Genomic DNA, 17,563 nt, shown 5'->3' with positions numbered 1-17,563 from the left:
ATAAAACCTGGAACTTTGATTAATCGAATATGCCAAATCTTGAAGTACTTAAGCAGTCCTCCACAGGTCGGTAGGATTCTGCTTCTTCGAAACAATTGCTTAAACTAAATTAAATAAATTGCAGTAGTTCCCTAGTGTAGGAAACTACTACTTTTGGCTAAGTGAAAAACGGAAAGGGAATGGAAAAATCAAAGCTCTGAACGGAATAGTAAATAAATTGCGGTAAAAGAAAACAATGTTGCTGAAGGAAAATAATAGAAAACAAAATTGCTGTGGAAAATAAATGCAAAAAAAGATCTTGAAAGTTGACTTCAGGGAGGAAAATCAAGCGTTTCCGTAGGTTTCCAACTTCCATCCTTTTATAGTATCCATTTGGTCTTCATAGTTAAGAGAAATAAGGGTGACTTGGTTGAGTGAGAGATTCACGGGAAAATGGGTTGAGGAGCGAAAAATGGGGCGTGTGGATCACTTATGTTGAATAATTCATTACGCTGCTTTTGGCCTTGTGACGGTCGTGGTGGGCCTGTGACGTTCGTCACAACCAGGGCGTGACGGTCGTGACGAGGCTTGTGACGGTCGTCACCGGCACATAATTCATTTTTCTGGTTTTTCTGCTGTTCCTTCTTCTTTTCCTTCCTTTTCTATACTTTGCTCATTTAAGCATGTGAATTGAAATACCTGCAAAAATAACTCGAACACTTGCAGAATAATCGGAATATAAATGAAAATGGTATGATTTTTTAATGTAAATCAAGGCAAATATCCGATGTATTTTCGCGTTATCACTTCCACTGCAGGTTCAGATAGCCACGATCTTGCTTCCAACTTCACTTAGCCTTGCTCTAGATGCTTGATAGAGTATAATTGAATAAAAAAGGAAGCAGGACTCTTGGAGATTTGAATCTAAAAACAATGGAGATTCAAACTCGATTTCCAATGGAAATCCTCAAGGTTATCCTTTTAATGATAGGGTTTAGGGATGGGGATTCAAAGTTGGCGCGCAAGTGTCCCTAATTCTGACCATGGAGGGTTCTACTTATAGCCAAAGCATTTGATATTTGCACACTTGTTTCAAAACTTGAAAAATAGAATTTGCCTTTGTATGGATGCATGGGCGTGTGATAGGCCCATGTAATCATTCAATCAGGGCCAAAATCGTGTACAAACGTTGCTGAAGTCATGTTAGCAAGCCATGTATTTGTGTATGGAAGATGCAAGTTCAATTATGCCAAATGGTGATCCAACTTTAAGCCATGTGCAAGTCACTCATATTTTGTCCAAATGGGATGAAATTGGAATTTTTGGAAAGGTTAGATCAAGAGGAACAACTTTCATGTTGAACACTTTTTCATTTGAAGCTTGGATCATGATGAATTTTGAGGTAGAAGTTTGAGAAATTAAACGTATAAAAAAAATCTAATTGTCAAGTCATATGTTCACTTCTTCCACCTCGGCTAACTTTTTATATGAGCTTCAAATGAGAAACATTCCTTCATCAAAGTTGTATCTATCTAAAAGTCCTTCAAATGGGTCACAAATTTGACCTCATTTTGATTTAACATGAAGGCGTTATGCATTTTAGAAGTTGAGGAAAATCACTTGTTCAATGGCATTGGTCCAAAATGACCTATAATGTCTCCTCATATCACATGCATTTAAAAGTTGAATTTTCTCCCCCTCAAAACATAAAATTTGAATTAGACATCTTGAATTTGATCATGCAATTTGAATGGATTTAATCTCATGAAAATTGAGCAAGTTATGGCCTTGAAGTTGGCTTTCAAATTAGGGTTTAGACAAAATGACATATAATCTTTCACCATAAAAAATGACTTTAAAAGAAAAACTAGCTCCATAACTCAACATGAAAGTTGTTTGGAATGTAATTCAAAATAACTTTGATCTTGGAATCATTTTCATATGATAAAAATTGTAGGATATAGGGTCTAGGGAACCCCAGTTTTGGTCAGTTGAATTCCTCTAGTCAACCATCATGGACCAACTTGCTAGTTTGCTATTCTCTTGACTTTTGGGCCTCATGGAGGATAATATATGCATAATATGATGAAATATGAAGTACCCCCTGAAATATTTTATCAATGGTTAAAGAAGCTTGTTGAAGAAGTTACACAAGATACCCTGATGAATTAGGGTGTCCAAGGCAAACCAACTCCAAACTCTTGATGATTTCTTGATCAAAATAACATGTGAAGATCATGGGGATCCATATATGATAATTAGAGCCATAGTAAACTAAATATTGATTGAGCTCCTTGCAATGAGGGTCTTAAACCCTAGATATAGACTTGATAGAGCATAGGTGAGCATGTGCACTACCTACAAAAGAGTTAAACTATACAATGACATATTTTTTGGTATTTTGGTTAGTGAATAAAGAAAAATGAAGTATGACACAATCAAATGTGCTTGGTGATCTCTCTCAATGCAAACCCAATGAATGAAGGGTGAGGAGGATGTCAAGATGTGATCCCAATGCCAATGCATATGATGAGATATCATGAGGGATCTTAGGGTCAAAATTGGGGTCTTATAGTGGCGCAGAGCTTTACTGCCCTTTCCTTGGAACGTCTTCTTTGTTTTGTTGGGTCTGGAGCTTACCACGTCATACCGCCCTCGCGAGTTAGGCTTATTTAACCCATGGGAAGAGTTACCCTTCACATATTTCTTGCGGTTTCCCTCTTGGATCATCCTCCCAATTTCTTTCTTAAGTTGGTAACAATCCTCGGTATGAAATCCCTTGACTCTATGGAACCTGCACCATCTTCCTGGTTTAGGACCCATTAGAGAAGCCTTTAGAGTTGGAGGCATGGGAATGTTGTGCAGGCGAAGAACCCCACACCAGATTTGTTCATGACAAGAGTTCAGAGGTGTGAAGCTCTCATCCGTCTTTCCTATTCTTTTGAACTTAATTTTGTCTTTAATGGGGTAAGTGTAATTACTCTTCCTATGGTGGTATGAACCTTCAGTGTTGGGAACACGCTCATTGGCATCTCACACCTTCTTTTTGGTGTTACTCTCCTCACTCTTTATATATTATGCTTCGGTGACCACTTCCGCCAATAAAAGCGTTGGCTTTTGGGTGAGAGACTCATTGAAATATCCCACCTTGGGTTCATTTTGGAACTCCCCACAAACATTTCTTGGTTTGATGGGAAGACCCTAACAGTGGCTTCATTAAACCATACGAGGTAGTCACTCAATGACTCTGATGGACCCTGTCGTATGTTAAACAAGCTAGTGGTGGATATCCTCCTATGACGTTTGTTGGCGAATTGGTGTACAAGTTTATTTAACAGCTCTTGATAGTTGGAGATTGAGGCACAAGGTAGACCCATATACCATTGCAGGGCGGCGTCCCTGAAAGTGCCACGTAAAAACTTGCACTTCAGTGAGTCAGGCACTCCTATGATGGCCATCTGTGTGTTGGTAGAGGAAACGTGTTTATAAGGATCACTGCGCCTATTAAACTTGGCCAAAGAGGAAGGCTTGAATCCTTCGGGGATAGGCGCTTCTCATATATCGCATGATAGTGGTTAGGGATCCAACTCTTCCATCTCCTCAAGGGGGTTTGGACTCATGTTGGCGTTATCTAATGTTATGGATATTGTCCTCTAGTGTTTGGTTATAACAACATAGTATGTCCATGGTGGCATGCATCTCCGACAGGGCATCGACATCACCGCAACCGCTAGTACCGTAGGCTTTAGGGGATGAAGCTCTCGTTATAACCATGGATGATGGTGGCTAGGTGTATGAGTGGATGGTAAGAGTGATAACGGTGCTTGTGATGAACAAGGTGTAGCCCAACTTAATTTTACCGGGTCCCATGATGTACGCCATTTTGCTGATAAAAAAGTATAGGTGTGCATGTCACCCCTGTAAGGGAAGGGGTACTCAGATGCCTTAGTAGGTATATCACGTTGTATGGTGGTTAGGGCTTGTCCACGACGGCGAGAAGCCATGTAGGGTGGTGTTTATGGTGGTTTAGAGGACCTGCTCACGTGAGGTGTGAGCCTCATTATATTTATCTGGTGCTTAGGTGTAAGTGTATGAATTATGATATGTCTTCTCCCTTGGGGGAGAAATATTTATAAAGGTCTTTTGGGCCTAGGGTTTAGAAAACCCTCAGGGATAACAACCACTTCCCCATGATTATGGAAGACTATTGACTACGTATTTCTTAGGGAGTTGTGGTGAGACTCACTCTCACGAACCTAACGAATGGTACTATACATGTCATTTGTCCCAAAGACAACCCCTGTTATGTGGGGATGTCGCCTAGACGATATCACTCTAAACGGAATCCAAAAATTGCCTTTGTTAGAACCCTCACAAATATAACTATACTATTTATCATTGGTACATAATAATAAAACACATGAAAAACATTAGTAATTGATTAATATAAAAGAAAACACGAGAAAATTTTATCATCGATTGATATATTTAAAAAGTATGGAACACATATTTCTCTTTGATAAATATAACCATAAAAAAGGTTAAATATTTGAATTACAAAATCAATTTTTTTTTATAATTTTTTTTATAAAAACTAATATTGACAATTTAATAGACATATTGGAAACTAAACCACCATGACTATAATCATCACCTTTAATCACATTAAAAAAACTTAGTTGTTTGATGAAAAAAACATATTTTATTATTTTTGTTATTAATTTTAATTGCATCAATTAAATTTCATATTATATTTATTTAATAAATAATCAAATAAATTATCTATTAGGATGAGTGGGGAAGTTCAATTATATGTGTTAAATGAGTTAAATGAGTGTAATCTGTTGATCTAGAGTTCAATCTTTTACAACAATATTTATTTATATTTATATATTAATATAAACAAATTGTTGATAGTTATAAATCAACAACTTTAAAAAAAATTTATCTATTCAATATTTTGCTAAAATTTAACGCAACAAAATATATAAAAAATTTATTTTATTCTACGTGATTACACGAGTATTTTTCTAGTCAAAATGTCTAAAATAATTAATAAAAAGAAATATATTTAAATCAATCGTTTAATAATCTGATTATAATTAAGGTATACCACCAGATATATAAGTTCTTGAACTTCGTTGCTAGTTTTTATTGTTGATGCTTTAGTACTCCATTGATTTTCATCACTGACCTTACTTTTATGATATATCATCTTGTGTTTATGTTCATTGGATCCCTAAGAAATCTTGCATTATTCCCACGCTACCCTTATCTTTTCTTTCTATTTGATTATTGCAAATTCTTAATTTAGGTCCACCACACATAAATTGGCACAACACACCAATTTTCTTATCTTAATATGGACCAAATCAATTTATTTATCGATTTAATCCACACCATATCATTTATTTTCACTCAATTGAATATCTAGATAATTTGTGTAGCAGAAAAGATATTATAATCAAACTTAAGATAGATAAGCAATTGTTCATATTTATTATATTATATAGAGAGCTCCATAGAATGGAAATGAGTAAGCATAAAACAATTTTTTTATTCCAACCACAAAATTATTAATTTAAATAAAGGTACGAAATTGATGCTCTTTCTAGTCATTCGACACAGAAGAAATCTTTTCAAGAGCAATGTTTGCAAAGGAAGCAGTTGTTAAAGTCACCGGACCTGAAGCCACCAATGGAGGAATCACACTACCCTCAATGACATGTCCTTTCGTTCCTGATAAGTGAACTCTTAATCCTCCAACAAACGTAGGTGTTGGTGGCGGGAAAATTGTCCCATATATCGAAAGAATATCAAACTTCCCTTGAAGGGTTATGACTTTTCCCGTGGGTTGACGAAGCCTGGCACGCGTCACCACTCCATTTCCATTGAGGATGGAGACCCCCCTTCGTTGACGACGAGCGTAATCAAATATACTTTTTGACACATCAACTCCATTAGCGATCTCAAGCACATGAGAACATAGTGCATTAGGGCTTTCAGATGTTACTATGATAGGTGCCTTAGGCTTATTCTTGGAGCCAAGTGGACGCCCTCGGGGACGGCGCACAACAGTGGAGGGTGGTTCATGGTCGTTGTTGTTTGTGGTGGTATTAGTATTCAATGTTTGGAGTCGTAACGGTGGTGTCGTGAATAACTGAAGCTCTTGGATTTTCTCAGCATCATGACCAAACATTCTCTCTTCTTTTTCACTCATCTTCACTTGGGTGTCTTATTTTGCCCAACCTTCACACCTTTTAATAGCGGCGGTGAAGAACTTGAGGTTAATATTTTATTGATATTTTTATTTTAGTCTTTCAAAAGTTAAAAACTAGTCAATGTTTCGTGGAGGAAATTATGGGATGAAAATGAATATTCCAATAAATTATGATGAAAAAAACAAAATATATTTCTTTATTTTCATTTATATATTTACATCATCCACCCACCGAATACATTATTATCTACCTATGCAATTCACCTCTTCAAAGAAATAAACTAAATCATTGTATTTATTAATTAAATATTTAAATTAATTTGATTTACTAAATTATTAATTTACTCAACAAGAGATATGAATGTGTTTTTTTTAATATACAAAATTGTTAACACCATGTCTGTTTGTTTTTTCATTAAATATTTACTATCTCACTTATTTAATTATCAACAATTAGTATTTGAATGGGATAACACAAATTTATTTTGATTTGACTAGAATTATAACTTTTGAGAAAGAGGTTACAATACCTGATTTATGCAGAGAAAAACCATTGTTCAAACTTGTGTGCGGTTCTAATAGTAGAATATTTGTGGATTTCAATAACTACAATATTATTTTGAAGGATTTGACATATTTTTTTTACAGACTTGAAAATATTTGACTTTGATTGAATTATTTGATTTAAAATTTCATTATTTATAATGTATTTGTCAAACATAAGATATTACCAAAATAAATAGAATTATGTTTAATATTTTTTCTGAGAGCTAAGCCCAATTGTTACAACATTTTTTTTGTTAAAATTTTACTTTTAAACACAAATAAGAAGTTGTTTTGAATAGCTTTTAAAAAAAATAATTTTTAATAGTTTTCTTAATAAGTGATTTTTAATATTGCAAACAAATAAAAAAAACTATATTTTATATTAATAAAGACTAAAATTAAACTAAAAACTATTTAATGGAGTATAAAATTCACATTTTTTTAATATATAAAAAACTCTAATTAAACAATTGAACTCATTTACTCGTTACCTTATTTTCATTAGCTGTAATAATAATAATAATAATAATAATAATAATAATAATAATAATAATAATAATAATAATAATAATAATAATAATAATAATAATAATAATAATAATAATTATTATTATTATTATTATTATTATTGATGAGTTTGGGATGATGATAATGAACTTAAGTTAGTGATAAGCAGACAGTTTTGTTTGTCATTATTTGATTCTACATATATTGTATATATAATATAATATTTTCTGTATTTTTATTTATAATAGAAAATTAATTTTTTAGATTCATTAAATAATTAATGTATTTAATACATTATACAGATCAGATACATTGATTACTCAATGAATCTAAAAAATATTTTTTTTTATAAATAGAATAGAAGGTAATATAATACAATGTAATATAATTAAGGTTGAAAATGAGTTGAGTCGAATTCGCCTCAATTCGACTCGTTAAAAATTGATTCAGCTAAAATCTCGGTTTGAGTTTGATATGAATTTTTATTTAGCTCAAACTCGATTCATTATAAAGTTTACCAACAATTAGGTTCAACTTGTTGGATTCATGTTATTAGTTTCTGCTCACTTGCCTGACGGATTTAAAAGTCATTTTTTAAGTCTATTTTTTAATATATATATATATATATATATATATATATATATATATATATATATATATATATATATATATTGATATTTTAAATTAATATTTTTTTAAAAATAAAATAAAAATTATTAGAATGGAATTTAACTTTGTCTCAAGAATCTACTAATTCAAAAACTACACAACTTTCAAGAAATATATTTAAAAGTCTAATAAAAAACTAGTCAATTGAAATTTAAATTAGTCTAAAAAATTTACAACTTCAGTTAAACGTTTAGGAACCTTACAAATTTAATGAAATATTACATAAAAAATTAATAGAAATTGAAATATTTTCATCACAAAATAATTACACCATTTACAACTTTTATTACACATATTATTTTACCAAATGTTATTATGCCTCCAACAAAGATAACTATAAACGTGATTGTCGGTTTTACTGTTTTAACTAGTACGAAAGAGACAATATAGAGTCAATATTTATAGTAAATTTTTAAACATGCTCTTAAAGACAATATAATCCTTCTCATATATAATCGAATTGATTTATGAGCCTACCAAATCGAACTATGTATAGTTCAAATTTAATTCATTTAATTAATAAACTTAGTTTATCTCACATATTCAACTCATTTGATTCATGAACCTAATTCAACGATTTAATTGTCGAATCGAGTTTCAAACTATTTTCGAGTTTATCCTAAATATAATATAATATGATTAATTAACTGATAAAATATTTCACTATAAATGAAATAAGACTACTTTTTTTGTACTCTTACTCTTTTTTTTCTTCATATAACAAAGTAATCATATTTTAAAAATATGACTTTTTTAGATTTTAATAATAAAACATTGTCATGATTTTAGTGATTTAATGACAAGTATTTTTTTTTCTTTTCAAAAATCATAGCAAAATATATTCAATAATTATTCAAATCAAATCACCCTAAATAAAAAACAAAGACAATAAAAAAAAATCATAAAAAAAAAATAAAAAAAATCCAATCACTACTATGAATAAGTAAATAGGTATAAAAGTGTGTTATGAAAAACATGTTACTTTTTCTCTCGAATTATTTATCAACTGAGGAAATATTTAGAGATGGTCACAGGTTTAACCTCCCAAAACAATATTTTTGTATTTTCAAAACACAAAAGCGCGTCCCACTATTTCCCTCGGTTGGACTTCAGAAATGAGAGAATAGATGCAGTTTTTTTACCTCGATTTAAGGACACAATCGAGGATAAAACCCTTGTTTTAATTTTTTTAATTTTAAATTTTTTAATTTTCTTATTTTAACATGTAGATTTTTGAAACAGAATATAACCTAAATTAACTTAAACAAAACATAAATAGAACAAATGACTCTTATGTACTAAGACAATATTGTTTATACCAAATCTAAAACTGTTGAGGTTGGTTGAAAATATACATATTACTCTTTATTGTGGAGTATGATTCGGTGAAGACAATGAAAACTTATGTATTATTTTCAATTAAGGTGGTGATTGTTTGGGTTTGTTGAAAATATACATGTTGAATAAGTCTCATGTCGCTTAGTTTTGTGAATGAAGAGAGAGTAGAGTCCAAGACTATATATATGATACAAGTTTTTTGAATCCCCACATTGCTTAGTTTTGTGAGTAAGAGGGAGTCCAAGACTATATATAGGATTCAAGTTCTTCATTCCAAGATGTACCAGTTAAAAGTACTTTAAGCTTGTATTTCACTTTCTTTCCTTGTTCTCTTATACTTTTGTATTAGAGTATTATAAGATGTAGTTAAATATTTATTTTAGAGGGTGTGGGTGTACTAGGGGCCTGAGTTAGTTGAGGGTATATTTTGTGTTATAAAAAATTTCACATAGTGTTATTCTCTAGTTTTCTATTGACAAAATCCGTGGTTTTTCTCCGGTTTTGGAGTTTCAACATTATGTTTTTGTTTTGTGATTGTGTTCTTCTTTTTCCTCTATGTTTTGTTTGTTTTTCCCAATAACTTGTATCAGATATTTTATTTTGATTCGGGGATAAGTGTTCTTAGTATGCTCTGGGATGATGTTGAAACAAAATTGGTTAATACCACATCCTTTTGGTTTTGATGAAAACAAAATATTTAAAGAGAAATTGAGTATACTAACATTTGTTTAAGTATTCAGGATTCAATGATTGAGATAGATGAAGAGGTGCTTGAGGAATCTAAATTTGAAGATCAAACTCTATCTTTGAAGAGTACTTCTGAAGACTTTGCCTCTAGTAGTGATCCAGACTCTAAAGAAGTCAATTCTAGAGAAAGTCAGCCTCTGGTGATTCGGAATCTGAAGCTTCTGAAGACAAGAAGAGGACTATGATGTGACCAGCCTCTGAAGAGTGAAGTCTGAAGTAAGTCAACCTCTAAAGTAGAAGCTCTTCAACCAAGGCAACTCTGACAGACTCAAAGACCTTTCGATCACATGAAGACTTGAGGAAAAATATCTCTTTTGGTTGTCTGAGCCTTAATGGATAATTCCTCCTGCAAAAAGGTGTTTGCTTGATGTGTTTAATCAAGTACAAAGGTTTACCAACCTTTTGGTGAAAGTCTTCAATGTGACTTTTATCCCTCTATATATAAGGAGCTACAATACAGACACACAACTACAGACCCTGAAACTTGACATTCAAGGAGAAGCTACTCTTTCTAAATTTTTAGACTTAGAACATATTAATATTGTGAATATTTTAGAAGTTCTTAATGAAGGAGAATTGCGATCCAAAACGCAGCGGAAGTTAAAAAATTTCTCCTTTAGTGATCCTTACGAATGAGCATGATCAGTGATAGAATCGTTACCTCTTGTGGAGATTGAAATCTTTGATGCAGATCTACAGAGCGATCACGAACATTGAATGATGAAAACGCCTCTACTCAGTCCACACGAACGAATTCCTTCAATCTCAGTGCTAGCTTCTACGAATGAAGGCTTTAAGTGAGTGTATGTGTGTGTGTGTGTGTGTGTGTGTATGTGTGTGTGTGTGTGTGTGTGTGTGTGTGTGAGAGAGAGAGAGAGAGAGAGAGAGAGAGAAACGGAATTACATCTGCTCAAATGCTTCTGCACAAGGGCTCTATTTATAGAGCCACTTATGTGGGCTGCAAGCTAAAAAGCCCACTTAAGTGTATGTGAGCCATATCTTATAATATGCCAAAATCACTTAAGCGTGTGGTACCTTACCATATTTTATATTCTACTTAAGTACAACGTACCTTACGATGTTCTACAATTCACTTAAGTGCACCGTACCTTACGGTGTTCCTTATTTACTCTATCTCTCATCAATCCGTCCTTTTGTGTGTGACCCTGTAGGTTTTCGCGACATTAGCAATTATATTAAATCACATATTTAACATAATAAACAGTGAGCGGTATCTAGCAACACATCACTGCTACCCAAGACACGAAAATGTCATGTGATCTGACAAATCCTTTTGAAATAATACTTATGTGTATAATTACCCGTTTGCCCTTATGTCTATATTGAACACAGGGCATAGACCGTGTCATCCTTGTCCAGTTCAATATTGGGCCCGTAGATATCTATCCTGTTACGCGGGATGGGAAAATTCCATCTAGGTCACTCATGTCCCTCAACATGCTTCATGGAGTATCCATCAACTGTCTTTATGGTCATCTAGTTACGGGCAATGTTTGATCAACAATGTGGCACTCGATTCTACATATAGGATCCATAGCGGTTTCAGGTCGAAGGGTGGTGTACACCATTATCACCATGAGAATAACTTATGACACTTTGCATAATATTTTATATAGTATTCTCATAACGGGTCAATCCAGTATAAATATTACTCTTAATATTCATACCTATATCTAAGACTTGATAACTCATTATCCATGATCCATGAGATGTGATCATCAGTCTATATACATAATAGTTTTAATGCTTTAATATTATCCCACTTCACAATAAAGCTCGACTACAGATACTTTAAGAATATTGTCTTATGTTTAATGGGATCTCATGGTTAAGTCACACTTGATACATTAAACGGACTAGCTATTCTAGGGACTTTATTAAACAAACATAATAAAGAAAAAAGCCTTTTATTATTAATAAATAATTCGATACAAGTACCAAAAGTATTGGCCTCTAGGGCTTACACCAACAATCTCCCACTAGCACTAGAGCCAATCAGGCATACCCCTAATGCCCATAGATCTAGTATGGCCATCATGCTTCTGCTGCGCAAGAGGCTTTATTAGTGGGTCAACAATATTGTCAAGTGTAGGTACTCTGCATATTTTCACATCTCCTCTATCTATTATCTCTCAAATGAGGTGATAATGCCTAAGTATGTGTTTGGATCGTTGGTGAGATATAGGCTCCTTAGCTTGTGCGATAGCACCATTGTTATCACAATAGAGACCAATGAGATCCACAATGCTAGGAACTATGCCAAGTTCACTAATGAACTTTTTGATCCAAACAACTTCCTTTGATACACTTGAGGCAACAATATACTCGGCCTCGATTGTAGAATCAGCAACTGTATCTTGCTTTGAACTTCTCCATCTCACAACGCCACAGTTTAAGCAAAACACATAACCAGATTGCGATCTAAAGTCATCCTTATCTGTCTGGAAGCTAGCATCGGTGTCAAATCCATCTGGTTATGTCATGTACACATCCTCAAGAAGATTCCCATTAAGGAAAGTAGTTTTGACATCCATCTGCCATATTTCATAATCATGATATGCAACGATAGCAAGTAAAATCTAAACAGATTTAAGCGTTGCAACTGGTGAAAAGGTTTTATCATAGTCAACCCCATGAACTTGTTTATATCCTTTTGCAACCAGTCTTGCCTTATAGGTATGTATCTTACCATCCATGTCAGTCTTCTTTTTGAAGACCCACTTGCATCCTATAGGGTTAACTCCTACAGGAGGCTCTACCAAGGTCCAAACTTGGTATGTGTACATGGAATCCATTTTAGATTTCATGGCTTCTAGCCACTTCTCAGACTCGGGACCAGTTATGGCCTCTTTGTATGTCACAGGCTCATCTTGATCCATGAGTAATACATCACCTTGATCAGTTATGAGATATCCATTTCTCTCAGGTAGGTGACGTATCCTGCTTGACCTACGTTGGTCTTGTTCTACTTGAGCAGGTTGCTCTTCCACAACTACTTGTGTTTCCTGCTCTAATGTCTCCATAGGTGTATCAATGCTTTGTGATTCTTGAATTTCTTCAAGCTCTACTTTCCTCCCACTAATTCCTTTAGAAATAAAATCCTTTTTTAGGAAAACTCCAGTTCGAGCGACAAACACTTTGCCCTCAGAAGGATTGTAGAAGTAATACCCTCTTGTTTCTTTAGGATACCCAATAAATAAGCATTTGTCAGATTTGAGCTAAAGCTTAGTTGAAATTTGTCGTTTCATATAAACTTCGCAACCCCAAATCTTCATGTATGACATATATGGTTTCTTACCACTCCATATCTCATATGGTGTCTTCTCAACCTTTTTGGATCTAACACAATTAAATGTGTAAGCTGTTGTCAATAGTGCATGTCCCCAAAAGGAGTTTGGAAGATCGGCGTGACTCATCATGGATCAGACCATATCTAACAAGGTTCGATTTCTTATCTCAGATACACCGTTCCATTGGGGTGTTCCAGGAGGAGTAAGTTGGGATAGGATCCCACACTCTTTCAGATGGTCATCAAACTCTAGGCTTAAATATTCACCACCTCGATCTGATCGAAGAGTTTTAATATTCTTACCTAGTTGGTTTTGTAATTCATTCTTGAATTCCTTGAACTTTTCAAAGGACTCTGATTTGTGTTTCATTAAATACACATAACTATATCTACTGAAATCATCAGTAAATATGATGAAGTACTGAAAACCTTCTCTGGCTGGTATGTTCAGTGGTCCACATACATCAGTATGTATGAGGGCCAAAAGATCATTAGCTCTTTCACCTTTTCCTGTGAATGGAGACTTTGTCATCTTTCCAATTAAACAAGACCTACATGTCTCATATGATTCATAATCAAAAGAGTCCAAGAGTCCATCTTTATGGAGTTTGGAAATTAGTTTCTCATTTATGTGGCCTAATCCACAATGCCAAAGGTAAGTTGGATTTAACTCATTAGGTTTCATCCTTTTAGTATTAATGTCATAAATAGGCATTTCAAGATCAATGACATATAGTCCATTGTTCATTTGTGCAACAACATAAAATATATCATTCAAATAAATGGAGCAACAATTGTTCTTTATTATAAATGAAAATCCAAACTTGTCTAAACAAGAAACAGAAATAATATTCCTGCTAATTGCAGGTACATAATAACAGTTCTCTAACTGAATTATTAAATCACTAGGTAAAGTCAATACATAAGTTCCTACGGCTAAAGTAGCAACCTTTGCTCCATTTCCAACTCGTAGGTCAACTTCACCTTTTGCCAAATCTCTACTTCTTTTTAGCCCCTCTACATTGGTACAAATGTGAGAACCGCATCTAGTATCTAATACCCATAATGCAGAAGTAGATAAATTAATTTCAATAACAAAAATACCTGAAGTTGAAGTCTCTACTCCATTCTTCTTATCTTCCAGGTACTTTAGGCAGTTTCTCTTTCAATGTCCGGTCTTACCGCAATGGAAGCATGTGCCTTCCTTTGTTATGCCTCCACTAGGCTTCAAAGCAGAAGCAATGGGTTTGGGTTTGGCAACTTCCTTGCTTTTTCCTTTATCACCCTGCTTAGTGGGTCTTTTATTTTGTCTCTTTTCATTTCCGATCATCAGAATGGATTTCCCTTTTGACGTCAGATTCTGCTTAGCAGTTCTTAACATGGCTAGCAGTCCAGGAAGAGATTTGTCCATATCATTCATATTGAAATTAAGGACAAATTGACTGAATTTATCTGGCAACGATTGCAAGATCAAATCAGTCGCAAGTTCCTTTCCGAGGGGAAAACCCAACCTTTCAAGGTTCTCCACATACCCAATCATCTTAAGCACATGGGGACCTACAGGGGCTCCATCACCTAGATTGCCTTGAAAAAGGGCTTTTGAAACTTCAAACCTTTCATGCCTTGCATGCTCTTGATAGAGCATCTTCAGGTGTTAGATCATATCGAACGCTGCCATGTTCTCATGTTGCTTTTGCAACTTTGAGTTCGTAGTAGCTAGCATGAGGCAAGCAGTTTCATTAGCATCATCGACATGTTTCTTATAAGCATCTCTTTATTCCCTAGGTGCATAACTAGGGGGTTCCTCTTCAGGAATAAGTTTCTCCAAGACATACAGCTTTCTATCATGTTTGAGGAAAATCCTCAAATTTCGGTGTCAATCCAGAAAATTTGTCCCAGACAATTTTTCCTTATCAAGGATTGATCATAAAATATTGTTAGAGGTGTTTATTGTCATGGTAATCTACATGAAAATAATGAAAATATAAGTATCAATAACATATTTAATTAGGCCTTTAATTAAATATGCTCCCACTATTTTACTCAAAACAAATGATCCTCACCATTTGATTCGGAAAATCCTGTTGGAATATTTTCTAGTGGGTCGAGATCCACGTTTCACTTTGTTTTAAATCCGCGTAAGAGGATTACATAAAACTAGGCTATTTAGGCAGGAACTCCTTCCAATTGTATCTAATACAACTCTCGAATATTTTAGTTGGGTGAATAACTCCTTATTCAAATCCATCATATGGATCATTTCCAACTATTGCTTCTAAACATATATAATCTTATTATAATTTGTTTAGTTAAGTTTGACCCATTGTTTTAGCAATTGGATATTAAAATTATCCCATCGCACCTTACTAATATAGAACATGCACCTCGCGTAGGCGAAACCTACATTATTTGATACTGGTCTTGATGAGTGCTAAAACTTGGAAAGCATAAACTTAATATTTAATTTGATGGAATTTACAACAATTCTGATCTACCCGACTTATTTATCATATAAATCGTCTCTCACATGCATCAACATACATACAAAATGAAACAGTTATGGACCCTAGCACAATTGTTCTCCCAAGCCAATGAGAGAACCTAAGTTATCCTAGTAACGATCTAAGCTTCTCCAAGCAAGATCTTCAAGGGGTGTCCTCCTTTGATATTGTATTATTCTCTTTCTTCATAATATTACATTATATAAAAGAAACCCGTTTTACATACGAGGGAGTGAGATGAGAAAAAAAGTTACATTAAGAGATTAAAAGAGAGGCACGACACGCATGTCGTATTTTAAAATCCCAAAACAAAATAAAGGAAAACTAAGGCCATAACCGATCACCACAAGACAATAATAATAAACACATTATTATTATTAATTTAAATTATATTAATTAAATAAACCAATTTAAATTTCGGCGACCGATTACACTATGCAGACTTAGCCGGGGGTTCCGCTGATTTTCGCATCAACACTTGATACTTTAAAGCACAACTCTTGCGCAGTCACAACCCTAATCGCATAACTCTTTGACAACACAACCCTTGTACCGTCATGAACCCTAACGCACCAATTTCATACAGTCAAACACACATCGATTGTTAATTCAGTATGATTGATCAACACGTCATTGCTTCACCATACTAATGTCGGATCAAGAAGCAAATGACCATTAATCGCTCAAAGGAAAACAACCATTGAGTGTTTGAATGAACGAAACAGAAATAATATATTATATATATCGTATTTTGCATTAGGATTATTTATATCGTATATATAACTTGATCGATCTCAATTGCGTAACATATGGACGATCGATGTATCGCTGCTTCACCATACCAACGTCGGATTCTGAAGCATAGTCAACATCAATCATCCAAATCATACACGTATGATGCCAAATTTAATTACTCGTTTATTCTTTGATTCATTCTGTCTTTTAATCGTATTAATACAGAAAATATTGAAAATAAACAACTATCAGATGCATGGTTTCGTAAGTGGCTCTGATACCACTGAAGGAGAATTGCGATCCAAAATGCAGCGGAATTTAAAAAACTTCTCCTTTAGTGATCCTTACGAATGGGCATGATCAGTGATAGAATCGTTACCTCTTGTGGTGATTGAAACCTTTGATGCAGATCTACAGAGTGATCACAAACGTTGAATGGTGACAACGCCTCTACTCAGTCCATACGAACAAATTCCTTCAATCTCAGTGCTAGCTACTACGAATGAAGGCTTTGAGTGAGAGAGAGAGAGAGAGAGAGAGAGAGAGAGAGAGAGAGAGAGAAACGAAATTACAACTACTCAAATGTTTCTGCACAAGGGCTCTATTTATAGAACCACTTGTGTGGGTTGCAAGCTAAAAAGCCCACTTAAGTGTATGTGGCCCATATCTTATAATATGCCAAAATCACTTAAGCGTGTGGTACCTTACCATATTTCGTATTATACTTAAGTACACCATACTTTATGATGTTCTACAATTCACTTAAGTGCACCGTACTTTATGGTGTTCCTTATTTACTCTATCTCTCATCAATCCGTCCTTTTGTGTGTGACCCTGTAGGTTTTCGCGACATTAGCAATTATATTAAATCATGTATTTAGCATGATAAATAGTGAGTGGTATCTAGCAACACATCACTGCTACCCAAGACACGGAAATGTCATGTGATCTGACAAATCCTTTTGTGATAATACTTATGTATACAATTACCCTTTTGCCCTTATGTCTATA

The 17,563-nt window shown here is 34.0% G+C and overlaps 1 protein-coding gene across 1 annotated transcript; it reads right to left on the bottom strand.

Moving 5' to 3' along the window:
* Nucleotides 1–5,516: 5,516 nt before the first annotated feature.
* LOC127135174 (AT-hook motif nuclear-localized protein 29) lies at nucleotides 5,517–6,199 on the bottom strand. The gene has a single exon (XM_051061955.1). It carries the CDS (start codon nucleotides 6,197–6,199, stop codon nucleotides 5,591–5,593), a length of 609 nt encoding a protein of 202 aa, XP_050917912.1. The 3' UTR covers nucleotides 5,517–5,590.
* Between the last annotated feature and the right edge of the window lie 11,364 nt (nucleotides 6,200–17,563).

This window comes from Lathyrus oleraceus, chromosome 4 (genome assembly GCF_024323335.1).
Source record: "Lathyrus oleraceus cultivar Zhongwan6 chromosome 4, CAAS_Psat_ZW6_1.0, whole genome shotgun sequence".
NCBI classification, from domain to species: Eukaryota; Viridiplantae; Streptophyta; class Magnoliopsida; order Fabales; family Fabaceae; genus Lathyrus; species Lathyrus oleraceus.
Note: the sequence above shows the minus strand (reverse complement) of the source record. Positions and strands in the feature narration are given on the sequence as shown.